General features: G+C 56.1%; 1 protein-coding gene across 7 annotated transcripts in view; it reads left to right on the top strand.

The window, feature by feature from the left end:
• LDB3 (LIM domain binding 3) overlaps positions 1-27243 on the top strand; it is a 63616-nt gene that overhangs the window by 9817 nt on the left and 26556 nt on the right. For 2 of the 7 annotated variants that reach the window (XM_064487960.1, XM_064487959.1), the window contains exons 3-8: positions 1917-2068; positions 2559-2634; positions 4025-4401; positions 13733-13902; positions 14391-14427; positions 26758-26937. In XM_064487960.1, coding sequence (XP_064344030.1) covers positions 1917-2068; positions 2559-2634; positions 4025-4401; positions 13733-13902; positions 14391-14427; positions 26758-26937 — 992 coding nt within the window. Of the gene's footprint in view, positions 1-1916; positions 2069-2558; positions 2635-4024; positions 4402-7972; positions 7996-9077; positions 9276-13732; positions 13903-14390; positions 14428-20200; positions 20987-26757; positions 26938-27243 lie in introns of those variants that run through there. The other 5 variants (XM_064487964.1, XM_031461016.2, XM_064487963.1 and 2 more) reach the window with 5 other exon arrangements.

The raw sequence follows: 27243 nt of genomic DNA on the forward strand, positions 1-27243 counted from the left end.
TCAGCAGATTCTGGGGGTAGTGGGGAGGCTGCTCTGGGCACAAGGTGGCCAGTGTTTAAGAAGATACCAAGGTTTCTGGGCCTGAAATGGTGGGTCCAGAGCAATCGGCGAGAGCTCTCCTGCTCTTGCAGTTATCCCTGGGTTAGCACAAGCGGTTCCCGGCCCACCCTGAAGAGCCCATCCGGGAATGGCCTGCAGGCTGGTGACTGCAGGGCCCTGGTTTGGATGGGAGATCTCGGAGATGGGCCTGGCCGGAGGTTTCCATCCACATCTGAGAGCCCAGAGTCTGGCCAGAGGCCCACCCAAGCCTGGCATCTGGTATAGGACTGTCCCCAGGTCCTTTCTAGGCTCCATCTAGGATGGTCCCCAAGCCTTGGTCAGAAAATGGCTTCTGTCAGCATTAGAAGCCAGCCTTGTTCCTGGGGTATAGCCAGGAAGTTGACTGGGATGTGCCCAGAGAAGCCAGGAGGACTGGCTGGTGGGCATGTTGGGGAGGAAAAACCAAGGGACACGCTCCAGGCACAGCTCAGCAGGGGGCAACTCCCAGGGGCTCCTCTCTCCTGTGATGTCACTGGGGGCAAGGCCTGCCTGGCATCCCAAGTGATGTCATGGGGAGCTTCCACATGATTTCGTGGGGGTCAGGTTATAAACTCATTCTATGTGATGTCAGTGGGGGGTGGGGCTTGCATGGTATTCCACGTGACGTCACGGGGGTGGAGCCAGAGTCTCCGTGACATTCCATGAGACATCTTTAGGAGTGAGGCTTCATCACATTCCAGGTAATGTCACTAGAGGCCGTCCATCAAGCTATTTTAGGTGATGTCACTAGGCCCTCCAGCATTTTGCATTTCATGTGACGTCACTGGCGGGGAGGCCATCACGGCATTCAGGGTACTATTACTGGGGTGGGACATGCAGAATTTGGCATTGTGCACGATGTCATTGGGAGTGGAGTCTGAGCCATCACACCATCCCAAGGAATGTCCCTGGGAATGTGGCCTTCGTGACATTGCATGGGGTGTTCCTGGGGTGGCACATCCATGGCATTCTGTGTGATCACACTAGGGGTGGGGCCCCCAGATGCTAACATTCTGTAATGTCACTAGGGTGCAAGATTTGGGAACTGGCCTCCACATTTGCACCTGCCCTTCTGGAAGTTCAGGCCACCACTGAGCCCCACCCTATGTCCCAGCCGACCTTGCTCCCAGGCAGGGTTGACAGCTCGGCCAGCCCTCTCCGTACAACTGCCAGGGTAGCACTAGGCACTTACACGAGAATACTTTTGTGAGCATTCATTTGGCCTGCCTGCTGGCCTGGCAGCATCTCTGCAGTGGGTGGTGCTGAGTCTTAGCAGCTGCGGAGTTCTTTTGGAACCTAGAGAGTGTGCCCTGAATTTGCAGGGCGCAGATGTTATAGTGGGCTAATTGATGTAACAAACACCTCCTCCCCTTCCAGATCTCAATGGCTTAGCACGGTGAAAGTTTATTGGATGTTATGCAACATCCAGTGTGGTGCTCCTTAGTCACATCTCCTCCAAGCAGTGACTCTAGGATCCAGGTCCCTTCCAGTTAGTGGCTTGGCTGTCCTCTGCATCCAGTCAGCTGACAAGCAGAGAGAGTGAAGGATGGCAAGATGGTTAGAGGGCATGCCTGGAAGTGGTATACACTGCTTCCTCCCATGTTCCACGAGCCAGAGCTAGTCTCATGGCCACATTCAGATACAAAGCACTAGGGAAGATGACAGCTGTATGCCAGGAAGAGGAATCAGGCTTGGTGAGCAGTGGGTACTGGCCATAGTGAATGAAAGACAAAAATGGCAGGCCTCTACTGGATGATCTCGGGTGATTCTTCCCTGAGGACTGGCCCATCCTCAGGCCCAGTCTCCTTATGCTCACCCCTCATCTGCTGTCCTCTCAGATCACGCCGGGCAGCAAGGCCGCCCAGTCCCAGCTCAGCCAGGGTGACCTTGTGGTGGCCATTGACGGCGTCAACACGGATACCATGACCCACCTGGAGGCCCAGAACAAGATCAAGTCTGCCAGCTACAACCTGAGTCTCACACTGCAAAAGTAGGTGGGGGCTCTCCAGAGCAGGGGGCTGGGTGTGGACACCAGGGGCCCGAGAGAGGAGCTGTCCAGCATGGGCCCAGCCTTGTGCTACAGGGCCACATGGGGTAGTAAGGACATCCTCTGGACCAGAGGAATGACAGGACCAAGTCAACGTGACCTGCCACGTCTGTGCCTCACTTTACTGATGAGGCTCAGAGAGGGCGGGTCCCTGTGCTGCCAGTATGTGGGCAATCGGGCCTAGAAGCCAGGGTCTTCCCTGCTTTCTCTTTGCCCAGGCAGTCTCCCTGGGACCTAGCAGAGGCCCATACCTGCCATGTACTCCAGCGCCACGACTCCTCCATGCTGGTCAGGCCCAGTGCCTGCCTGGGGCAGGCCCTCTGCCCTGGATCCCTGCATTTCAGACGTTCTCCCCTCGCCAGCCCTGCCCAGAGAGGAGCTTCTGGCCCCAGAGGCACCTGTCTTCATCTGGTCCCATTTCTGGTTTTTCCAGGTCGAAGCGTCCCATTCCCATCTCTACGGCTCCGCCCCCGATCCAGTCCCCTCTGCCGGTGATCCCCCACCAGAAGGTAGGTGCTGACTGTGGGAGACAGGCTCCCTTGGCCGTGGTTCCTGGAGTACAGCCCCTGGTCTGCCTGCCTGACCCTCAGTTGGCCTGACTCGAGCAAGGTGGTGGGACCAGCCCTGCGCCAGGCCTGCCCCTGCCGTGGCCGATGCCAGGGAGGTGGGGCAGGCTCCCGGGGAGAGGCGTTTGAGCCCCCACGAAATTCTGAGTGCCGAGACACCCACCAGGTGCCTAGCCAACACCCTGGGCCTCGGAGCTGGGCTGACCAAAAATCAGTTTAGGCAGCAGTGTTTTCAGGGGAGGGACCATGCTCCCAGCCAAGTAGGGACAGGCATCCAGAAGGCTCTGACCCTTGTCCTCCTGAGGGCACCAGGGAGGGGGCCGTGACTGTGAAATGGTTTGAGCCAGCCACCCCAGGAAGCGCTCCCAGGTGTCGGGGACCTGCTGGCCTTCAGGGCTCCTCTTCTGTCTCAGGACCTCTCCCTCCAGTTTGCCTTTCTCCTCCCAAATGCACACCCCTAACAGCACTCAGAAGTGCTGGTGCGGCCAAGAGGCAGGCACACCTCATCTCTGTGCCCCAGGCCCCTTCCCAGATCCTTCTAAGCAGCTCAACGCCAAGGCACCCAAAGCACAGGAGGCCCACCCCACCGCTCCTACAGGACTGCACACTCCCACCCTCCACCCCTCCCTGTATGACTTCATACTGACCCTATCGGTCCAGTGGGGCACAGTGGGCAATGGGCCAGGTGGAGGAGGAAGGACAGGGAGAATCTGTCAGGGGTTTGGGGTGGGTGACAGCTGGGGGAAGTGGGCAGAGGGCTGCTTGGGAGAAGCTGCAGAGGCAGACTGAGGGGACCAAGTGTCAGCCCCCTCCTTCCTCAGTTTCCCATCTGGCACCTCTACTTTGCCTGTTCACCAGCCCGGGACCCCCTCTCACTGGCCATGTGGGGGCATCACAGCATGAGGTCAGCAAAGTGGGAGGCAAGGCTGTGCTTGCCAGGTGTCCCCACTCAGAGGAAAGGGGGTCAGATGTAAGATGGAGGGGGCTGCCCCCAATTCTCTAAGACCCATACCTTTCTTTCCTTCAGCCCTGCAGGCAGGCTGGCTTGGCTGAGCTTTCTGAATGGGGCTTTGCATTTGGTCCAGGTGGATGAGAGCTCCTGGGCCAAGAGCCACGTACGTGCCTCCTCTGCTCTTTTGGACAAAACCCTTCTCTTCCAGGTGTCCAGTCTGTCCCTCCCGGGCTCTATGCAGCGGGCTGCAGGCTGCACGGTGGCAGGCTGCTGGGCGCTCGCACTAACACCTCTGTTTCAGGTCCACGCAGATGCGCTGGGACGGGCGCGGCTTCTAACTGCTCTCTTCTCTCTCCCCTGCATGGCGCTGCCCTGGGCCAGGACCCGGCTCTGGACATGAACAGCAGCCTGGCAGCACCCAGCCCCAGCCCCGAGGCAAGGGCTGGCCTGGGCACCCCAGGCACGCCGGGCACCCCGGAGCTCAGACAGACCTTTAGCTCCTCCTTCTCCCAGACCTCTGTCTTCTCCTCACACATGGAGGCCTCTGACCCCGGCCCTCCACGGGGCAGCCCAGGGAACAAGACCAGCCTGGAGGGGGCTCTGGACAAACTCAGCCTGAAAACCCCGCTGGGCTCAAGTCAGCCAAGGCAGTATAACAACCCCATTGGCCTGTACTCAGCAGAGACCCTGAGGGAGATGGCTCAGATGTATCAGATGAGCCTCCGAGGGAAGGCCTCAGGTGCCGGACTCCTAGGAGGGTAGGTAATGGGCGCACAGCTCTCCACTGGTGGTCTGGGCCACCTGGGTCCTCAGTGCTCACGGAGACCTGATCAGGTGGTCAGAGCAAGGAACTGGCCTCCTTCCGGCCAGCCCCAAGCCCAAAGTCTGCGCAGGCTAAGAGCAGTGAAAGTAATCATCCTGTTGACATTGGCCATGAGCTGGGTCCTTCCTTGCTTTGCATAAGCTGGGGTGACGTGTGGGATTTTGCAGAGAGGGAAACTGAGGCTCAGAGATGGTTAAGTCAAGGTCCAGCTATCCAGCCACTAAGTGGCCAAGGCTGGGCTTGAATGCAAGAGACTCCCAAAATTCTGACATCAGGTCACCCTCCTGGGACAGGACAAAGTCTGATACCTCCAGGAGCTCTGGGGAAGGGGACAGGCTGGTCCCCACCCCTCTGGGAGCCTTGAGAGGTGGGAGGACAAGTTCTCCAGGGCAGGAAGTGGTCTGGGAAGGCTGCCTGGAAGAGGGAGCATCTGAGCTGGGTACAGAGAGAATGGGCAATGGTGTGAGGGGGGTGGGCTGTCAGGAATGACCCTGGCTAGTGTGGGGCATCAAGAAAGCAGGACATCGAGGAGAAAGGGGCTGTGCAGGAGAACAGCAGGCCACCCCCTGCCCTCTGTGGTCTAGCTGATGGGACTCTTTGAGCACAAGATTTAAAAGAATCTAGAGCCCGGGTGGGTGTTGTAGAGGGGCTGAACAGAGGGAGCCTCCAAGCAGAATGCATATTAGCTTCTAAGAACTTCACGTTTGTTATCTCATTGTAACTTCTCCCACAGCCCCATGCAGTTGGTATAACTGTCTGGGCTAGAGGCAGAGCAGGCTGAATCAAGGCAACGTGGCCTAGCGTTAGGGGTTCAGGGCTCTTCCATGAGACTGTCCACGTCTCAGGATTGCTGGGAGGACTGAGGGAGACAACATGTGCGTGCATAGCGCTGAGAACGGATGAGTCAGCATCACAAAGCAGGTCAGCTGGATCCAAGCCACACCCTTCCTTTGACCTTGACACAGAAGGTGCCTGTGCTCAGCTGTTCACTACTCCCCTGGGGGTCCCCATCCTCCCCACATCCCCTAGATCTTTCTGGATTCTGAGTGAAGCTGGGCACTCCATGGTCTGAGCATTTAGACCTTGGCTTCTCTGGACTAAGGTGGCAAAGCCTTATATCCCCAGGCTTTTTCCAGCCAGGAGCTTCTGCCATCACAATCTGGGCCAGCTGGATCCAAGCCCACACCCTTCCTTTGACCTTGACGACTGGGGACCAGTTAACAGTCCATATGCTTTATCTAACACAACTCTCTCAGCAACACTTCCCCCATTTTGTACTTGGGAAATCGAAGCCCAGAGAGAGTGAGTAATTTGCCCAAGGTCACACAGCCAAAGAGTAGCAGACAGAACTGGTACTCAGGTCAGACTGACTCCTCCCTACATAGAGGAGTCAGACTGCCTGCACCACTTGCCTGCACCACTCCTCTTCCCATGACTCCCAAGGTGCCCTCCCATTGATGCAAGCCCTTCTCAGAAACTGACAAGTGCTGAATTATTACTTGATACTCAGAGCAGCAGGGTCCAATGGTTTCTTGATGGTCTAAAGACCAAGTGTGGTGCACACTCATCCAAAGCAAAGGCTGATGCTGCGGTCCCGGGAGGAGGGGCGGAGCCTCTGACCCGGGCTGGTAGGGGCTGAGGCCACAATCTTTGTTAAATGTCTAACTGCTCACAGCAGATAGCGTTGGCAAATGCTAATCCCCATGTCCATTCATTGAACACTTAACTCACGCTGAGGGCTTTATACTCAGGATTCTGTTTAGTCTGCGGTGGGTACCATCATCTTGATTTTATGAATGAGGAGACTGAGGCTAAAACAGGTGGGTAACTTGCCCAGAGCCACTGGCTAGGAACAGGCAGGATGAGGATTTGAACTCTGTCCTATCTCGCTTCAAAAGGAAGCTCCTTCCCCTCCTTTCTCTGGGCAGCTTGCAAGGTGATTCCTTGGCTGCTTGTATCCTCTCAGGAGGAGTAGAGAGGAGCAGATCGGGGTGCAAGAACAGCCCAGCCTGCAGCCCCCTGCACCTCGTTCTCTCTGAGGCCGGTGCTGAAGGGGAATATCCTTCAGGCCAGTAGGTACAATGTCCCCCCGGGTGGGTCTTACATCTTTGGCTCATTCACCCCAAGACCTGGGTGCTGGCTCCTCTCTGAACCATGTCTGCTGCAGGCATCCCAGTCCCCATGTCCTCAGGCAGAAGCTAGGCAGGGGGCAGGAACCAATGCCAAAGAAGGAGGTGGCTACCCAGGTAGGAAGGGGCAGAGGCAGCCCCCAAGGCCAACACTGCCCTCTACAGGGGGCACTGGGCTGGTCAGGGCAAGGGCTGACCCTGCAGCTGTCGACACTGGCCAAAAATGGAGAAGGAATGGGAGATCTGTGCTGGCCCTTTCCTAATATAACTCCACATGCAGCTATTTTGAGCCTGGGAGGACAGAGGGGATTTTATCAGCTCTGACACAGGGTTAGGCTGAGACTAGGGGGTCTCCTTAGCTTTGACCTGTATCCCCAGAGTCCTAGCCAAGGGATGACCAGGGCCAGGCCAGCTGAGGCCTAGGCTCTCTCAGGAAGAGCCCAGTGTGGTCAGATCTGGGAAGGTGGCAGAGTGTGGGGACAGGGACACCACCTTCTGCACGCTTCTCCCCTCAGGTTTCTGACAAGGGTCTACCACTGCAAGTAAGAGGCATTTAAAGAAACAGTGCCAGCAATGCCTCCCTTAAGGAGATGATGCTCCAGGAGGCTGGCTCTCAGATAAGAGCGTGAGGCTAGAGTTGCTCTTGTAGTGTCCAAGCTGGGCTGCTTTGGTTGGGGGCTTTCCTACGATAAGCCTTGGACCCACACTTCTCCTAAGCCTCCCTACTCCTCCATCCTGCCTCGCTGCCCATCCACAGGGCCTTGAGGGGCGGTTACTGGAAACTGCACATACCCCCTGCTATTGTGCCCCCAGAGTGTCCAGGGCTGCCTGCCCCTCCTCTTAGATGGAGACCATGTTCCTAGGGCTGTGAGTAAGCCCACCGCACACACACCCCGGCACCATGGCAACTCCAGCTCTGGGAGCAGAATTCCCGGAGCTGCCCCTCAGGGTAAGTCCAGAGCTGCTGTCTGGCCCAGAGGTGCCTGGGGCCTCGGCCATTCCTGTAGCAGCCATAGCTGGTCCTGTCTCCATCTCCAACTTCCACTCCCAGGGTCTATAGCCAGGTTGCATGTGAGAGAGTCACATACATGGTACATGAGTGCCCATAAAGATGGACCAGAAAACCCTTCTCCCTGGCAAATCTTCACGTATCGTGCACCTACCAAGGGGGAAAGGCTGCTTTTGGCATCTGTGACCCAAACTGAGAGGCTGTGATCGCGACTCTGAGCTCTTCCCCTTCTTCACTCGGCACTGTCCTCACCCAGTCCCAGTGCGGCCCCACAACAGCCAGTCTGAGGATGGTCCCTTCCCTCAAACCCTCTGGCAGGAGCCTCGCTCTGACAGTCCTGTCTTCTTTGCTCTTTCTCTCCTCCCCAGGTGGTAGTCAACTCTCCAGCCAAGTTAGTATCAAAGGAAAGCATGTGTGTGCGCTTGCGTGCATATCCTAGCATGCGTCGGCGTGTCTGGGGGTCTGGATAGCGTGTGCCTGTGGCAGCATGTGTACGCGTGTGCGCATGCGTGAGTGGGGGTGCATTTGTGTCCCCGAGTGAGCCTGCATGTGTGTGAAGCTGCGAGTACGGCGTGGAGGCGTTGGGGACGGGTGCTAGGGCTCCGTCTGATGCTCCCGGCCACTCTGCTCCCAGTTTTCCTGCTGCAGCTGCTTAAGACCGCAGGCTGGCTGGCTCTAGTGGGCGGTGGGTGGAGGGCTGCGGTTCCGGGTGAGCCTGAAGACATTTCTGGCCTGGCGGGACCCCTCAGAAGGGCTAGCCTGACCTTGTCTTTGCCCGCGGAGCGAGCGCACTTACCTGCTGGAGGGAAAAGCCTCGAAGGGGAGAGACTGGCAGGCCACACAGCAAGTTCGACTTGGAGGGCCTGAGCCCCTGAGCCCTGCTCCGAGGAAGAAGCACATGCACTGAAGCCTCTGGAGGAGAAGATCCCACCCGCCACCCAGCGGGTGGCCAGCAGGATGAGCCCTTTCGTGGAGGAACCAAGCTCAGAATCCCCGTGGGTGCCCAGTGGGGCTGCTTTTGGCCTTTGGAGCGTTCTGGACTCCGCTTGGGCTGCCGCTGCCTCTCACGCGTGGCCCCGTTCCTAACCCCAATCCCTACTCCCCAACCCTTTCTGCCTCTGCTTCCCTGCGGGCGTGATGAGAGATCGCGCAATGCCTGGCGCCCCCTGCTGACCCTAAGAGGTAGCTCAGGCTGAGATCTGGGAAAGCGGCGGTGGGCAAGAAAAACCTTCCGCAGAGGACTCTGGGAAGGGTGCCAGGATTTTTCCTGACCAGACTCAGCGAGCCCACGGGGTGGGGGTGGGGTGGGGGCACTTGGGTAGCCTACCTGGGGTCAGGCTTTGGGAGATCTCTCTCCACATCCTCCCCCACCAGCCCTCACCTTGACCCGTCTAACTCCACCTGTCGCCCTTCTCTCCTTTCACCTCCCTCCCTCGCACCCCCTCCCATGCCCCCCCCACTCCCCTCCCCCAGCGCCGAGGAACGCTTCAACCCTAGTGCCCTGAAGGATTCGGCCCTGTCGACCCACAAGCCCATTGAAGTGAAGGGGCTGGGCGGCAAGGCCACCATCATCCACGCGCAATACAACACGCCCATCAGCATGTACTCCCAGGACGCCATCATGGACGCCATCGCCGGGCAGGCCCAGGCCCAGGGCAGTGACTTCAGTGGGTAAGCGCGTCCCCTCCTCCGCAGAAGCTCGGTGCTCACCGCCTCCTCCACCTCGTCCGTCACCTGCCGAGGGCACCAGGCCCCGGGCGCCATCGGAGACATTAGGCATCGGGATCAACTTTCCTCCCTCGTCTTGAGCCCCCCAGGGCACAGACCTTGGATGAGAGCCAGCCTTTGCCCCGGCCGTCAAGAACATGGTGTTCTCTCTTAAGAATCAATCTTATGGTCAGCTTTAGGGGAAGGGTAGAGAATGCAAAATGTGGTGCTTCCTCCAAGTGCTTTTCACAGTGGGACTTAGGACATCCTTGGTTCCTGAATTTGCTTGTTAGTGATGGTTGAGGAATTTGAGGGCTGAGTAGTAAAAAAGTTGGCTGAATGTCATTCGTCAATGAAACTGGTAATAGTACAAACATTAATGGGGACCTCTCTCCCTCTTTCTGACTTTCTGTCTCACTTTCTTCTCTGTATCTCTTTCAGTGTATGCGTCTCTCTATTTCTCTGTCTTTCTCTCTGTCTCTTTCTATCTCTGTGTCTGTTTTCATGTTTCTGTCTGTCTTTGTTGTCTGTTTCTTCCTTTCACACACACATATGGAGTCCCTTACTGTATTCTATTTGGGAATACCATTAGTGTTGACTTTCAGAACTGAATATCTCTTTGGGTAACAGCTTACCCCTGAGTCAGGATCCCTGGCAACTCAAGGCAAGAAATCTTAAAATGATGGCTGTACATTTTTCCGAAGCTAGGAAACAGATGTTGTCAGAGGGATAGAGAACTCCTGTAGCGTTTGGCCTTTGCAGAATCCAGACCTTGTAGCCATAACGTGCATACAGGTTATAAGGGGCAGGCTCCAGAGGCCAAAGGTTGGAAGGTGGTGTGGACTTCCTGGCTCTCCTGGTCCTCGGGAGCCTGGGCCTCTCAGGCACGCAGTACTTCGTTCAGACCACCAGGGGGCGGAAGTTGCTTGCCCTGCAGCGGTGAGTCTCCAACCAGACAGACTCAGGGCTGCAGTTCTCTGCAGAGCTCTATGGGCAGAGTTGATTTATTTAATCTCATCGTTCGAAGCAGAAAATATGACCGTGTAAGTTTAAAAACACAACCATTAGCTCATGTGTACCCAGGAAAACAAGGCTGCCTGATTAAGCCAAAGAGCTAACAGGGATTTCCTGTTAACATTTGTTTGCCACGTGTGTCCTTGGTGTGCCCTTAAAAGCGGTTAACAGTCGCCAAAGGGAATCGCAGTGGAAGATAATGGAAGAACTGCTGTTCACTAATTTTATATTTTCTGCATCTTGGGAAAGGGTTGCTGTCACTTGGTTTTTACCTCTAGGGCGGCTATGATTTTTTTTTAACATGATGCACCGTTGATCTAATCTAGGCTTCTTAGAGGACCTTTCCCATCTCCTCCCTATCCCCTCCCCTCCCCTCCTTTTCCCTTCCCTCGCGTGCCTGGGAAGGGACATGCTTCCCTTTCCTTCTAACTCAGCCCTGCTGGGTTGATGCTGCTGCGGTGCCGGTGGGTAAGCGCGGCCCTGGTCTGCCATCAGGTGCTCCGTTTCTGCTGTTAATTTCCATGATTCCTTCCTCACTGACAGTTTTCTTTTTGTCTCTCTCTCTTCCTCCTTTATCCACCCCACTCCCATAACTCATTTCTGATCCTAACCCTGCTCCCTTGTGTGTGCGCCGCCCCCCCCCCCCCGCCCTCCCATGATGGACACGCACTCACTGCTGGGCTTTCCTCTGCTTGGCAGGGCATCGCCGCTGGCGTAAGTAGACCCCACAGTGTCTGTTCCGTCGTCCGTCTGTCTGGTTGCGGGATGATGTGTGGGTTTGGTGGGATGTGCCTGAGGACGCTGGCTCTGTCCACGTGCTTCCTCACATCCACCTCACAGGTAAATGACAGGCCCTGCGGCCTCTACAGGCAAGTACTTGTCTTCGGGGGTTTGCCCCAAATAATGTCACTCTAGACGCAGAAATCAGAGCAATGACATCGCGCTGGCTGCGGGTGTATGCCTGTGTTCTCCTTGCTGTGCTTTGCGGGGGCTCCCCCCAGACTGTCTTGTCTATACTGGGACAGCGTAGACCTGAATGTCAGAATCCACACTGGGCCACTATTTGGGGAGAGGGTGATAAGGGGCCTCTTGGAGGCCGCTCCCCAGAATCCTCATGGAAAGTGGATCTGGAGGAGCCAGCGCCTGCCAGGACCACTCACAGGAGGTGAAAGATGAGTCAGATTTGGGGGCAGGGTACAGTGGAGTAAATGCCCACAGGTGACCCTGGTATTTTGGTTACCATGGAGTGTTTTTGGTGGCGAGACGTTCCTGCTGGGAGAGGCTCCAGAGAGTGACCTCTGGGACCTAAATTCCCAGAACTGCAGGGCCCATTCCATCCTCTCCGTGTACATCCTTCCTGAGCCCCAGGATCGCAAAAGGCACAGCAGTTCCTTCATCTGGCCCCCAGTCTCTGTTGTGTCCGTGGTCTTTGCACAGGATTGTGGAAAGGGAAGCCAACAATGCAAATCCTGGCAGCTCACTCCTGGCAGTTTTCTTGAGCCTGTGGAGTCGTGGAAGGAATGGGGAGAGCCTCAAGGGCACGTTTCAGGGAAATGGCAGCAAACACCTCCCATTTGTTTTCGGACCCCTGGAAACTCCTCCCTATGCCAGAAGTGACCTCCCCAGTGAGATTCCACCCTCCCCTCCGCTCCCTGGGCAGCACCAGTCTCCCCCTTGCCTGGACCCCAGAGGGATCTGTTGATCTTCCCTGTCTCTCTCTCTCTCTCTCTCTCTCTCTCTCTCTCTCTCTCTGTTTTGTTTTTTTTTTTTTTTAAATGGAGGTGCTGGGGATTGAACTCAGGACCTCGTGCATACTAAGCATGCGCTCTACCACTGAGCTATACCTGGCCCTGGTCTTCTTTATCTGATCCCAACCAGACTGCCAGGACCTATAGCTCTCCAGGCCAGGGCAAAAGCCTTCAGGAAAGTTCCACCTGACCTTAGTCATTCACCTTTCATCACCTCTTCCCACCTCTGCTCTCACGGCCCACCCACCCTGAGCTGACCTGGAGACTAACCAGTTCTTCCATCCAGCTCTTTGCAGAGAGCGTAGAAGACCTGAACACTGGGGAGGTCCCCTTTCTAGCTAGCCAGCCCTTGGGTGGGGGCGGGGTGGGAGGGGAGGTGGAGGCAGCTGTAGCGGCAGACATGGGGAGGCTGGACGGACAGGGGGATGTCTGGGCTGGGCTATGTCCCTGGGTGTGGAGCATCTGGGGTATGCAAGTCCACAGTGGGCAGAAGTAGCCTTCCTGAGCCCTGTCAGAGGGTCTGATGGGAAGGACGCTGGGCTGGGAGCTAAGAAGCCTAGGTTCTAACTCAGTGGGGCCTCCGCATGCCATACCCTGGAGCTGGTCAGCTGGCCTCTCTGGACCTCAGTTTCAACATCTGTCAGAGGAGAGGGTTGGGCCACAGTCCGTAGGCTGGGGAGGCAGACTGTCATTGCTGTGAGCTTCTCCTGAGCCCATCCTGACTCCTAAGAGTGTGGGCTGGGCAGCCTGGATCCCCCAGCGCTCTCTGGTCGGGGTAAGTGGTCACTCATAAAGCATTTAATGTATCTTGCCCTGTGGTCTGATCTGGGCTGAGAGGCCCTGGACTCAAGGGCCTTTAGGGTCCCTGCTGGCTCTGATCTAGGATTTGTTCATTCAACTAAGTTTTGAGCACCTACTGTGTGCCACACCCTGGGAGTCTAAGGGAAGGTCACCAGGTTCCCCTCAAAAGGCTGCGCTGCTCCAGGGCAGACGCCTAGTGACTCTCCCCCCCCCCCCCCCGCAGCTCCACTCCCAGGCACCACGGGTTAGAAACCCCACCGTCTGTGGGCGATGCCCAGCCTCCGAGCCTAGTCACCCCATTTTTCTCAGTACCTCCTCGCCAAGCTTGCCTGTTTTTGCCAAGCAGGAGCCCCAGTCCCCTTCCAGGGCAGTCACCACATTGGTGGCTCCCTGCATGGATGCCAAGCTTTGAAGAGGACGAGGAACTGACCATGAGGAAACCTCTGAGTCCCCCAGACGGCTTGTCCTCACCCAGCCCCAAACTCAGGGCCTGCTCAGGGTGGTTGAAATTACTTCCAGAAGACCTGTTCTGCCTCTTCTTTCCTTAAAGGAGATCGAGTCCCTGGATCGGGGGTGTCTGGACCTAGCAAGGCGGGGTGGGGTGGTGATGGCAGGCGGGTCTGACCTCCTGACCCTCCTTGAGTGGAATTCATTGTCTCTCTGTGGCCACCCTGAGCACTGAGGACCCAGGCCAAGCCCCTGTCACAGGCTCTCAGATGGCAGTGGGTAAAGGGCGTGGTGGGCTCAGACAAGTAGGGGCCACCAACAGGCCTGGGGGTGGGCATCAGGGGGACACGACATGGGGGAGGCGCAGGGTTCCAGCCCTGCCCTCGCTCACGGCCTCTTTCCACATTGCAGGAGCCTTCCTATTAAAGACCTGACGGTAGACAGCGCCTCTCCCGTGTATCAGGCTGTGATTAAGAACCAGAACAAGCCGGAAGACGAGGCTGATGAGTGGGCCCGCCGCTCCTCCAACCTGCAGTCACGCTCCTTCCGCATCCTGGCCCAGATGACTGGGACAGAATACAGTAAGGGAGGCTGTTGGGGGCTCAGGGCGGGGCAGGCAGGGGAGACTTCGAGGGGCCCTATTCCATGGTCTCAAGGCCCACGGAAGCCAGGGAGTCAAGTCCCTCATCCTTGAAGATGAGCTGGCCTTGATAGATCGTTAGCAGCCAGCTGTGCACCTTCACCTGGGGCAGGTGAATTGACTTCAGCCTTCTGCTCGGCCCTGCCTCCAGCGGAGGACAGCAGGTTTGCATGGTGCTTGCCCGGATTGGGAGAAGAGGACTTTGCAGGCCACGCCTCTGACCATTGCCTGTCACCTGCACCATTTCCTCTCATGTCCCCTTTCTCTCCCTGCCCTCTGCCCAGCACACAGCCTTCTCCTCCCAGCGGTCCCAGGGAGGGAGCAGTAACTGTCCTGTCGTAGGTGGGACTCAGTGCCCACCAGGCTCCGGTAGCTTTTCTTCCTGCTGGTCCCTGTGAGTCCTCCTGACCTGCAACTTTCTACCCACAGTGCAAGACCCTGACGAAGAAGCTTTGCGAAGGTCAAGGTAAGTGCCTGTACTCAGGCTCTTTTGCCTTGCCCCTCCTAACCCCATCCCTCCCGGGGCAGTCCCCAGGTCACACGACTCATGGAAGGAACTTCTCAAGTCAGTGCTTTTGGAAACTCCCAGCCCCTGGAGGGCTCCGGCAGATGCTGGCTTAGGGCATGTGTCCCCAGTCAGTGAGTGTCTGGAGCTGAGCCTCAATCCTCCAGGCCCAGGCTGCACGAGCGAGGACTCTGGGCTCTCCCAGCTCTGTCTCTGGGCAGGGGGCAGGGCTGCTTTGGCCTTTGCTGGGCTGTTGAGAATGAGGACATCTCTCCCTGTGAGGCACCGGGCCGGCTGCCTTGCCTGTCCACTCATCTCAGGGCCTGTCCCCTGTGAGTCTGAAGGCTAGAGACTGGGCAGCAGGCACGCAGAGGGCTGTGCTGGGTGTGGGCGCCTGACCCTTGGACTCACCTGTCCAGACCCACATTGAGGTATCAGTGGGTCTGTTCCTCAAATTGCTCAAAGCACCACAGCTGCTGCAAGGATTATAAGCCCTGGGCATGGTGTCTCCACGTATGGTCCCCTGACAGTGGCAGGCCTGAGGCCCCAGCCACTGGCCTAACACCTTCGGCCTGTCAGGTGCTCGTGGCCCTGGGCATGATGGGGGGCACCCTGCCCTGGAACCCACTGGAAACCATTAGGGTCTTCCATGGGGAGGCATGGGGCCCAGTGTGATTGCGCTTACACTTTTGGAAGCAAATGTGTCGTCTGCATGTCCTTCCTGGGAGAGTCTGCCTTGGGCCGGCACATCCTGTGGTGGCCTCCGTGTGAGGGGGCTGGAGCTCAGAAGTGCCTTTCCACCCTGGGCCAAGCTTTCTGTACTTGCTAACCAGCGTGTCGTGGCCACAGGACCGCGTGGAGGGTTGATGTGGATTTTATTTTCGAACCTCTGTTTCTGCCAGTCGAAGTTGCTGCCACTCTTTGGCTGGGGCATCCAAGCCCAAAGTGTGGTCCTCCCTGGCCTGCTAACCATGGCATGCGATTCCAGTGATGGTTCTGAACCTGTCGGTGCCTGCAGTGTGTCTGCAAAGAGCCTGAAATGAGATGGTGTTTGATTTAGCGCCAAAGGTAGTCTCGAGCTATTTGAAGCGTGACTAAGCTGTCAGCGCTCTCCGTCCCGTGCTCCACTGCTCTGGCACCGTTTCTATGTTTGTCCCACCTCCTCTTTGGAGCCACCCACAGAGATGCTCCCGTGAGCAGCGTGGCCTTCACCGAAGATTTGATGGAGGGGCTTTACAGCACGCACCCCACAGCAAACTGCTTAAAAGTCTCTGGGTTCTTTCCATCAAGAAGCCCCCAGGGACCTGCCCTGCCTTTCCAGCCTCCATCACCCCCTCTCAGTACTAATGGTTCCTTTACGTTTCTCTGGCTGGTCACCCTAAGTTCCCATCTCAGTAACCAGATACCGTTTAGGAGGACGGGGACTGGCAGAGGTAGATTACAGGGAACCTTTGTCTTTCATGTTTCCCCTGGGAAATTTGCAGACTCTGCTAGGTGAGCAGAACACAAAAGGCAATATGAAGGGTGGCTCACAGGTCTCGTTGTTGGCCTCTCCCTCCCCTCCCTTGGGGCTTGTTCGGCCTGGTCCTGTGGAAATATGTGGAGGTTAGCCCTTCCCCCTGGGGCCTTACTGCCCATGAGCTCCGTTCAGCCATGGCAGAAGGCAAAGGGTCTTGAGAACTCCGCTGCAGGTCTTGAAACTTCTCTCCCCAAGCCCTTGCAGGGTTTCATTGTGGGGATATCTGCAGGGGGTGGTGGTGGCCAGAAAGAACCTCCAGCCTGCTTTCTCCCTCAGTCCAGGCCCCTACCCCAAGAAAGCTTCACCCACCCAGCCCCCCACCCCCACCTCCTAGACTGTGCTGCAGCACTGTCAGCCCCTCCCTCTGTGGTCTCTGGCCCTGCAGTGCAGGCTCTGAGACACCCGGCAAGGCTTGTGCCCAGGACTGGAGGAGTACAGGCCTCCAGCCCTTTTCCCTTTTCCTGACTTTAATTTCTGGAAGGTTGTCCTCATGACCTCACCCAAAATGCTCATTCTCCCTGTGACCATAGGAGAAGGGTGGGCATTTTTATTTTGCTGAATCCCAAGCAGCCTGTGTCCTGGGGGTGAGAGATGGGGATGCAGTGGGTGCAGTGGTTCAGTTCTGTTTGTGAGTAATGCCTTAAGTGGTTCCTGTGGCCACTGGTCATAGCGTGGGCCCCAGGCTCATCAGAGTGGCCATCTGAGCAGAAGGGAGTACACTTACCCCCACCCTGGGTCCAGGGTGTTCACCAAATCCGGGGCCCAGCTACCTGGGCTCCATGGCCTCCTCTACCACCTTGTGCCAGGGTGCTTTTTTCCTTCCTATTGCTGTGTGGTAGGAAAGCTGGCAGGGGTGCCAGGTGCTCTGTACCAGACGGGGACACTAGTGGCCTCAAGGCCAGGTATAAGTCTGCATGTCAGAGGACCCTGCAGACTTGACCCTCACATGTCACTGTTCCGCCCCCCGAGGCCTGCCCCCAGCGCATTCTAGGCAGCTGAGAGCCCTGCCCTGCCCTCCCACCTCGTCTCCTCTCGGGCCCTGGCTCCTGGCACTGTGACCATGTCTCTGGGATCTGGTAGCACATCGCTTCCTTCCAGGGCACCAGTACCCTCCTTCTGGCCTGATCTCCAGGGACTGTGTCTTGGCAGGTGAGGCAGGGCAGGCCCCTGAGCAGTCCACACATCAGCTTCAGACTTGGCTTCCCTCCCAGGAAAGACCCCAGCACCTTAGCTGTCCAGGTGGGCTTAAACACCTGCCTACTGCTAGCTTCCACACTGGGTACAGGGAATAATGCTCCCAGCCTTCACCAGAAGTCACAGAGTCCCATCCAAAAGCTGAGCCTCTAATCTCAGAGAGGTCACCAGAGCTTCCGTCTGACTTTGGGAAGTCATTCCAGGGCGCTGATGGCCGGCCCTGAGGGGGTGGGAGTACAGGCAAGCTTGGCTTCGTCCCAGGCAGGGCGTGAATCTGCGAGGCATCTGGATCCCATCACTTGGGCGTAACCATCCCCGCGGACCCCATTGTGGAGTGCGGGCATCCCCTGGTCCCCACCTTGTGGTGCAGCCGTCTACATGCTCAGTCTCTTTGTTTCCCTCATGCTCACCTCAGTAAAGAACGCCGCACCTCTTCCTGGTCCCCAAGTGGTCAGGAAAAAGTTGATTTTAGTGACCAGTTCCCAGAGGAGTTGAAAGTGAGGGCTGCCTTGCACAACAATGCATCGCAAACAAGGTGAAACCCTCAGGTCCCTGCTCCATCGCACAACCATCCAAAGTTCTTTTTCCTCTCCCCACCCCCACTTCTGACGGAGCGCCAGGACTCCCTGGTTCCCCCTCCTCCCCCTGCAGCCTCCTTGGGCACCTCAGTGTCCTCCTCCCTCCTTGTGCTCTGTCCCTGTCCCGTGGCTGACTCTTCCTGGTACTGGTGCAGCGCAGGGCGCTCCCCTCAAGGGAACCTCCCCTCGTGAGGAGGCAGCGGGCAGCCTTAAAGTTACTGCGTCCCTTGGATTTTTAGTCCTTGGTGTTCCGTTAGCCTAGCAAGTTGGAAAACTACAACTGGGTGTCACCTGAGTCACCCTCGTGGGGGTCCCGGGACTTTCCTCCCTTTCTCTCTCGCCAGCTCTCCACTCATTCCCCCCTCTCTCCACTTCCTTCCTTGTCTTGCGCCTCTCTTTGGCTAGCTGTGAGTTTCCAGACAGTCTCAAGCAGAGCAGACTCACTGGCCTCGCCGACTCTCCAGGACTGTCCCTGACCCTGTCACTGAGCACTGATGACAAAGGCTGTGGGCCTGGCTGGACAAACTGGCCGTGTCTGTGTCCCAGTTGGTCTCTCTCTGGGCTGGTAGAATGTTGCTGCCCACGGTGCTGTCAGCAGGGCTGAGTGGGTCCTGCCACAGGGCCTTTGCTTGTGCCGTCTTCAATCCTTCTCCCCAACCTTGGAGAGGCAGTAACAGAGAATGCCTGGCCCTTAGATCATAGCTCTGCCTCTGAGTTTCTGTGTGACTTTAGGCCTTTCATGTGATGTCACTGGTCCTTGGCTTCTCAGTATTAGAAAAGTTTGAATCAGTGGTTTTTAACTGTGTTAGCAGGGGGCCCCTCTTATCAAACAGAATTTCCCACAGAGACCCAATATGCAGGTGTAGAGGGGAGTCTGCCAGGTAATGCAGATGTGGGAAGGTGGCCAGTGTACATGTGGGGTTGCAGGGTGGTTACCATGCAGAAATGTAAGACCAGCACTGCTTCATCCTCTGATTTTTAAAGACCTAAAGTTGATCTTCTTGATTTTTATATGCTGGCAATCGATTCATTAAACTGTTTATTTTGAGACACTTGCAGATTGGCATGCAGTTATAAGAAATAATGCAGAGAGATCCTATGTCGCTTTGACCCCTGATGGTATCATCCTGTAAAACTACGTACAGTAGAGTATGTCCCCAACAAGGTGTTGACACCAATACAGTCAAATGCAGACTACTTCTGTCACCTGGAGATGCCCCCATGTTGCCCTTCCATACGATACCCACCTCTCTGCTGCACACACCCTGTCCTTAACCTGTGGCAACCACAAATCTGTTATCTGTTCTCTATTTCTATCACTTTCTCATTTCAAGGATGTTATGTAACTGGAATCAGACAGCCTGCGACCTTATGGGATGGGCTTTTTCAGTCTGCCTAATTGTCTGGGGATCCATCCAAGTTGTGGACTGTACCAAGGTTCATTCCTTTCTTTTTATTGCTGAGGTATATGTCATAATCTGGATGTAGCAATTAATTTTTAAAATGAGTTTTCAACATGAGTTAAAATGAGGGTCCAGGTTAAATACACTGCGTTTGTGGCTAGATGTGGCCCCTGAGCCACCAATGTGCACCTCTGTTCTGGAGGATGTTGGAGACCCCTCCGGCCTGGAGGGTCTAGGATTCTGATAACTGTAGCACTGGCCTCTCCCAGGCATATTCTCTCCTCCATTTCTACCTTTCTGGCCGTCCCTTGCCTGCTTTGTCCTATGCCCTTGGCTGAGCAGGCTGTGGATTGAGCCCCTGAGGCCCTGCTGGCAGGAAGTGGCGGGAAATCCTGGCCCTCAGTATGCGTGCCAGCAGCCTTGTGAGTATGCGTTTGCACGCGTGTGCCTGGCTGTGCTCAGGCCTTAGGCGGGCAGGGCAGTCAGTGGTGTTGAAGACTTCTCTCTGGGGACAGAGAAGGGTTGACAGAGACCGAGGCAGCGCAGGGAGGTGACAGGTCTGCTCACTAAGCCTCATCACGGGGACAGGCGTTCCTCTTTCTTGATGCCCAGCTCGGGAACAGAGACCTTGCAAAGCCCACCTGGCTCTGTGGTTCAGTCCCAAGAGCCCACAGCCAAAGCAGCCCTGCCCAGCCCTAACCACACAGGACAGGGAGAACCTGGGGACCCTCCCTTTGCCCAGTCCTCCTTCAGGCCCTCTAGCTTGACCCCTTCTCCGTGGCCCCTCCAACTCAGGGATGTCAGCCCTTCTGTACTGGTCCTTGCGACTCTGGCCTTGCCCCCAAACCCCGCCTGACCCCCTGGAAAGTACCCCACGGGGGGCCAAAGCCTCTCCAAGCCAAATTCTTCCCTCCCATGCCCTCTGCCCCAGCTATCACATAAGGCGATGGCGGACACACCCCCTAACCCCTTTCCTTCTTCCTTCCTTTCTCTCTCTGTCTCACTCTGTCTCTGTCTCTCTGTCTCTCTCTGTGCCACAGGGAAAGGTTTGAAACGGAACGTAACAGCCCACGTTTTGCCAAATTGCGCAACTGGCACCATGGCCTTTCGGCCCAAATCCTTAACGTTAAAAGCTAAAAGGCTGTCTGGAATCCCCCTACCCATCTCAGGCCGGACCCCTCCCTCCTTCCCCCAACACAGATCTGGCATGTGAGCCCCACGGTGATGCTTGAGAATATATAGCTGTGCTGGGGGGGACCTTTGATAGTCACCTGCAGCATAGTGCTCTCCGCCCACCCCAGAGCTGATGGCCGAGGCCCGGCCCCACGCAGCACCGCACCCTGTCCACCCCTGCCCCTCAATGCAGCCCTCACCACCTCCCAAATAGCCCAAGCCTTTGCTCCCCTGCCTAGGGCCTTCCTGTAGATCAGAGAGGACGTGATGGGGTTTGCTGGCAGAACACCCCAGAACCAAGGGAAACATTACTTTCCATTGGTCCATTTCCCACCAACCTCCGCTCCTGGGAGAGGCAGCCTGGCCTAGTGCCATCCCGGAACGAGCTGCCCGTAGATCAGGGTCCTGGGAAGAGGCCAACTCCCTGGCCTCACTCCCTCCCTCATGCCCTCTGGAGCCCAGGCAGCCGGGAACAGGGCCCTCTGCAGAGGAAGAAGAGGTGCCAGGGTAGATAAGGCAGAGGCCCCTCCCAGCCGTGGTGAGACTGGAGCGTGTGTTCCCCTCTCTGTGCTGTGTGTGCTGGCTTCCTAGTTCTCTCTCCTGTACATATAGCATGCTCATTCTGAAATAAAGAGGATTTGAAATGAACCAAACCAGCCCCAGTCCTGCTGTGCCTGTGTGCGTACCACCCGAGGGGGCAGGTCTGAGGCGGGGAGAGGACAGGCACCTGCAGAAGAGAGGCCGGGGCTGGGACCCGGTGCAGCTCTGCCCACCGCTATTGTCCTGCCCCGAGGGCCCCGCCCAGGGCTCAGAGCTCAGGCAGAGAGGACGGCAGGTGAGAGTCTGGGCTGGCGGGCAGCCTTAGCCTCCTACGAGGTGTTGTGTAGGGGCAGGGGAGCAGGACCTGAATGCCCCCACCACTCCTCCCATACACAGTCACAAGCCCTCCCTCCCTCCCCATCAGAAAGCACGCCACCAGCCCTTCCCCCCGGGAAGGTCTGCTCAGGCTCAGCCCTGGACCAGGGGGCGAGAGACAGGGCGGACGCACCTGGACTAAAGAGCAGCTCACTGAGGAGCTTTCGGGGGTCCCCTGTGGGCCCGGGCCATGGCTCAGGGGAGAAGAGGCGGAAGTTGGGCCTGGTCTTGCTCAGGTGGCAGGAGGGCAGGGAAGGCCCTTGCTCCTGGCCTCCACACGCTTACAGCCTTGTCCTAGTTTGGGAATTTAGGAAGGGCCAGGCCAGCGGACTCATGTCCTCCCCACCCACCAGTCTACCCAGCGGCACTTAGCAAATAATGACAGATACCAAAGCCCATCCTTCAGGATGCCCTGCCGCCCTGTGCCTGGACTGGGCCAGGGCTTCGCTCCCACTTCCCACTACCTGAGCATAGGTTTTGTTTCTGCCTCTGGGGACCTTAACAATCCCATCGAGAAGGGCTGGCCAGGGAGACTGTTCTATCCTGCCTACCACCCTGAGATGCTCCCCTAAACCCTCTGCTAGCCTGTTCCACCTTGGCCCCTGTCTCTTCCTAGCAGTCTGACTCCAGGGTCAAGATGAGGACCAGGCAGGGCAGGCTGGCTGGGGGGACCAACAGAGGAGGTGGGAGGGGGGTGCGCCTGCCTACGTCTAGGCATCCTGGAGCACACCTATACGGAGCTGACTTTTTTTTCCCCTTAAAATTAAAAAAAAACTTATTGAAGTATAGTTGACTTCTAATGTTGTCTTAGTTTCTGTGTACAACATAGTGATTCAGTTAGACAAATGTATATTCTTTTTCAGATTCTTTTCCATTATAGGTTATTAAAAGATATTGAATGTAGCTCCTTGTGTTATACATTAGAACCTTGTTGTTTATCTATTTTATTTTATTTTTTAAAAATTTTATTGAAGTGTAGTCGATTTACAATGTTAGTTTCAGGTATACAGGAAAGTGATTCAGTTATACATATACATATATACATATATTTTTTTCTTACTGAGGACTTCCAAGGCCTAAGGGTAGGTTCGGGGGTTGAGGGCTGCCAGACAGAGAGGCCCCAGGTAGTGAGTGTCCTAAGGCTGGCAGAGGACCTGAGGCAATCTGTCAGAGGTGGTGGCCTCACAGTCCTCTGTGCCCATCCCCTGGCCTGCCAGAGCCCACTTGGATCCATCTGATTGAAGCCCTGGAAGGCTCTAGTTTGCTTCCCAGCCTGCCAGGTGCCTCCCCAGTGACCCCAGGCCCCTGCATGCAACACCTTGGGCAGCCCTAGGCCAGGGGTCTGTGTAAAGCCCCCTGGAGTAAACAGGAGAGATATCCTCATTCAGCATTTCATGTCCGTGGGCATTAGTCGAGGCACCCTGCCTGGCTGCTGTGGGTGCCAAAGGAATCAGAAAGGGCTGATGTGGCTGTGGCTGATTACGAGGCAAGGCTGATCAAGTGAGATTCAGAGATGAGGAGCGCTCCTCCGACTGGAGGAGCAGAGAAGGCTTCCTGGAAGAAGGGGTCTGTGTGTTTATCTTCAGGAACAGTTAGGAGTGGGGCATGTGCAGTTATGGAAGGCTGCCCAGGCATTCTAAGCAGAGGGAGCAGACGTGCTGGTGAGGAGGATTGTCTCCGAACCCGGAGTTAATCATTTTGGCTGGAATGGAGGGAATGCAGATGGTGTTATGGTTAGTAGTGGTCCATGGCTGGAATGCCAGGCTTGGGATTTTGACTGTTCCGAAGGCAGTGTGGAGCTGGTGAAGGCCGCAGGGCCCACCAGTCACACCGCAGCCTGTGCAGATGGCTGTGCACAGCACAGTTCTTGAGGGTGTCATCACATAGACCGCAGTGTCAGCGGGGCCCCTGGTGTCATGCGGTGCAGCAGCCCTGCTGCAAGGTGGCGTGGTCAGGGCTGCCCTGAGCAATAGTCATCTGGCTGCAGGATGGAATGCCGACTGGGTGAGTGGCAACACAAACAGTTTCAAGACCAGCCACCTGATTGGTGTTCTGTCATCATCCAATCAACAGAGATGTTCATTTTCCATTCTTTTAGCTAATACAAACAGTATCATCACCCCAATAATGGCAAGCAACCCCCCATCAATCACAACACCCCCACCATCATCACCAACAGTTCTGACCTGAGTCCAGCGATCACGAACCCCCGGGCTCAGCATCACCAGTACCATCTCTGTCTTTTCCGTATATGATATCATCCCCATCAATAAGAGCATCAATCAAGGGCCACAACAGAGCAGGGCACAGGGCTGGCCCACCGCACCCTGATGCCAGCTGGGTTGAGGGGAGGGGTGGGCTGAAAAGGGGACTGGAGCCGGGCTGTGTTTCTCCTCTGGCCACACCCACTCCATGCAGTCACCAGCAGTTGATATAGTTGGGTTGGTTTGGTTTTTGCTTAGATGTTTAAGGTGAATTATGACCAAAGCAGGAGGCGGCTCGTAGAATCCTAGACCAGGCTGGGGTGATATCATGCGCACTGTCTTTAGGACTGAAGCCAAGGCCTGATAAGTTCTCTGCAGTGCTTGCTTTCTGAAATCCCCTCCTTGAGGTCTCTGGGGGCTTAGGGAACTTCAGGCCCTAGGACAAGAAACCAGGATCCTCAGGGGGCTCTTCATTGCTGCCCCTACCTCCCCTAGGCCCTGGCTGTTTGGTGTCTGCAGGCTGGTCCTAGGTAAGATGCCACCGAGCCAGAACCCCGAGCAGCAGGCTCACGTGCATGCCTTCTGTCCTGCCCTGTGGTAGATGACGAGTTTTCCTGGGGCCATGTCTGGCTCCAGCTTCACCCCCGAGAATCCAGGGTTCATGTGGATCCATGCCTGGGGTGAGCAGCAGGTAAGCTAGCCTGATAGGGAATTGGAGCACAGGGGACAGGCAAAGCCAGTCTCCTATTTGCCCTGCAGAGTACTTTCCCCAGCCTGGGTATTTGCATCATTGCTGTTCCGTGTAGGGTCCTCAGTTCCCCAAAGCCCACGAGAAGCATGTGGCAGGCTCAGGGAGGAAACAGATAAAGGAGATGGGGTGTTCTATGTTAGCTGAGGCCTTCTCAGGCCGTACCTGCTCACGTTGTGGGGGTCTGAGCAGCCAGCTCAGCGGTATGTTGTCGGGGCCTGCAGCTACCTCCCAGGCATGGCTTCCAGAAGCCAGGTTCGTTCATGAAGGGTGGGCAGGCAGCCTCAGGGAAGGGCCGGGGCTGGGTACTGCTACAGGCCTGAGAGCTGGCCTCCTCCCTGAACCGCCAAGCTGGGAAAGGTCTGGACAGGGTGTGGCCACTGCCCTTGTCCATCCTGGATGCTTCCTAGGCAGTCACGGAGAAGAGTGGTGCTCCCTCTTGTGGGACAGTCAACCCACAGCCTGGCCTCTTTTTCAGCTCTCTTCTTCCCTGACCCTTTCATGCTATTTCATGCCTTTCTCTACCTTACGTCTCACTGGATGGAGGAGAGCACGTTGTGTTGCTTTGGTAAATAGCTCACATGATGCTTTTGGTAACCAGGCAGTCCTATCTGGGAGAGACCTCCGTAGCACCTTGCTACTCAAAGTGTGGTCCATGGACCAGCAGCATCAGCATCACCTGAGAGCTTGTTAGAACGGCAGACTCTCAGCCCTGCCCCACACCTGCTGAACCAGAAGCCGCACTTTAACAAGATGCCCGGGCGATATGCCTGCATATTAAATTCTGAGAAGTGTTGCAGTGGTTAGGGATCATACCCATCTCTGCCATTTGGCAGCAGTGTGAAGTTTTAGCAGAGATTCAGATCTTTCCGGACCTCAGGTTCCTCATCTGTAAAATGAGGATCTTGATACCAATCGTCCAGCGAGGCTGAAAGGATCAAATGCAATAATGAAGTACCACTTAGACAGCTGTTGAGTGCAAGCCTGGTGTATGGTAAGCACTCATGGAAGGAAGATTACTGTTCTAAGTTTTTTCATGTAAGAATAGTGCCTTTTGTTGGAGAAAGATTCTACTTGACTGATCTCAAGAAGAAGGTTCTTTCTTCCTTAATGAGGGGCCACTTGGGGTACTGGGGAAGGCTTCATAATCCACATGCCTCAGTCACATGCTGCTGTCTCTACCGATAAGTTCTGGGAGCTCAAGCAATTGAACTCTTATCTCTATTCCTTTGCCTATTAAAAAGCATCAACAGTACCTACCTCAGAGGGCCTTGTGATTAAAGACATATGCCTGGCACATAGTAGGAGGTCAGTAAATGAATTTCATAGCATGAGGAAAGTCATTCTCCCCTTAAAGGGGTTGCAGTGTCCTGTTGTTATTATCGCGAGTACAAATCTCAGTCCAACAACCCAAATGAGTAAATAATGTATGTTTCTTTGCTTTCCTGTAATTTAATCGTTATTCTCTGCCTCATTTTACAGATGCCAGAAATCTAACCCCATTGACCCCAGGCTCTGATGCTCCTCTCTTGCCTGGAGTGGTTTTGGGGAAGAGGAGCTTATAGAATGCCAAGGCGGGTGGGGTGGGGAGTCTGGGCACCTGGTCCTTGATCACAGTCAACCTGTGCTGGCATCTACTGGGATATCCCCATCCTGTCTGGTCACACTGGTCCATATTGGCAGAGCAGTCACCTCGCTGTTCCCAATTAGAGACTTTCAGATGTGCAGGTGCTCAAGACTATGTCCGTGTCACTGTCAGGTGTGTGGGAAACCCTCTGCAGCCCCCAGGCCACAGGATGGCCTGCAGATCTTTGAGCCGCCTCAGGTCTGCCTGCCCCTTCACCATGAACATGGATGGGCATAGGGGACCCTGGAGTCCTGCCGCTTCCCCAGGGTTTACCCAGAAAGGGGACACAGCTGCCTCTACTCTTGAATCCCCCATGCCACGCTGCCCCCTCTTTGGTCCAGATAACCTTGATCTGCCTGGCATGGTAGATTGCACCCATCTTCCAAGTGTACCATCTGTGCCTTGAGTCCTTTGCAGCCTTAAAGGCTCTCACAACTCCAGAGCTTAAGCCCTTGACAACAAAATATCTTACCTCTGCTTTTTCCATTGTATCATGCCTTCTCAAAGACAATGCATGCCCCAGACTAAATGGGAAAGGGTGAAAGAAAGAAAAACAGGATGGGGGAGAAACCTTGGTGGATAATTCAGTCTATTTTTTGACCACACTGTGTTTTTATAATGCACATTGAGAAAGACAAATTAGGAAATACACAAAAATGGGTGGGGCGAGGGCGGTGGGGGAATCTCACGAGGCTTGAGAATATTTTTGATGTGACTTGTGATCCTCTCTGTGGTCTGAGCCTTTCCTTCTTGGGCTCCAAGGGTAGAGGTTGGTGCTCTTTGCCTGAGCCTGGGGACAGGCCTTCTGGAAGATCCTGCTCTGTTTGCAGTAAGGCTGGTACCTTCCACCCAGCCCGCCTCTGCTGCAGCCACCGCCCTGCTGCGAAGGGGCGCCCTTGACCTGTTATCTTTCTCGGTCCGCCTCATCAGCACCCCTATTGAGCATGCTCCAGTGTGCACCAGCCAGGCCGCCACCCCGCTGCCCGCTTCTGCCCAGCCGCCTGCTGCTGCCTCTCCCAGCACAGCCTCGCCACCCCTGGCCACAGCCGCTGCCCATGCTGCCACCGCCTCTGTCACAGCCCCTGCCTCAAGCCGTGCGGACAGTCCAAGGTAACTGGCCCACAGGTGCCCGCCCTGACGGCGGGAAAGGGAGGCAGGAGAGGCCTCCCCTGGGCCCATCTGTCGGCAGCTGTGTCCGGCCCTCAGAAAGGCCCATGCAAGGTGATTAGGGCCCCAGGGTCCTGAGAAAGCACTGCTTGGTGCTGAGCATGAAAGGGAAGCGGGGGGGGGGGGGGAGTGCATTTCAGGGAAGTGCACAGTGTGATTGAGGACAGAGGCAGAGGTGTCACCCTGCCCCTGGGGCACATGCTCTAGGCAAAGGGGTAAAGTCTCACACACACACACACACACACACAC

The sequence above is a fragment of the Camelus dromedarius genome, chromosome 8 (genome assembly GCF_036321535.1).
Source record: "Camelus dromedarius isolate mCamDro1 chromosome 8, mCamDro1.pat, whole genome shotgun sequence".
Lineage (NCBI taxonomy): Eukaryota > Metazoa > Chordata > Mammalia > Artiodactyla > Camelidae > Camelus > Camelus dromedarius.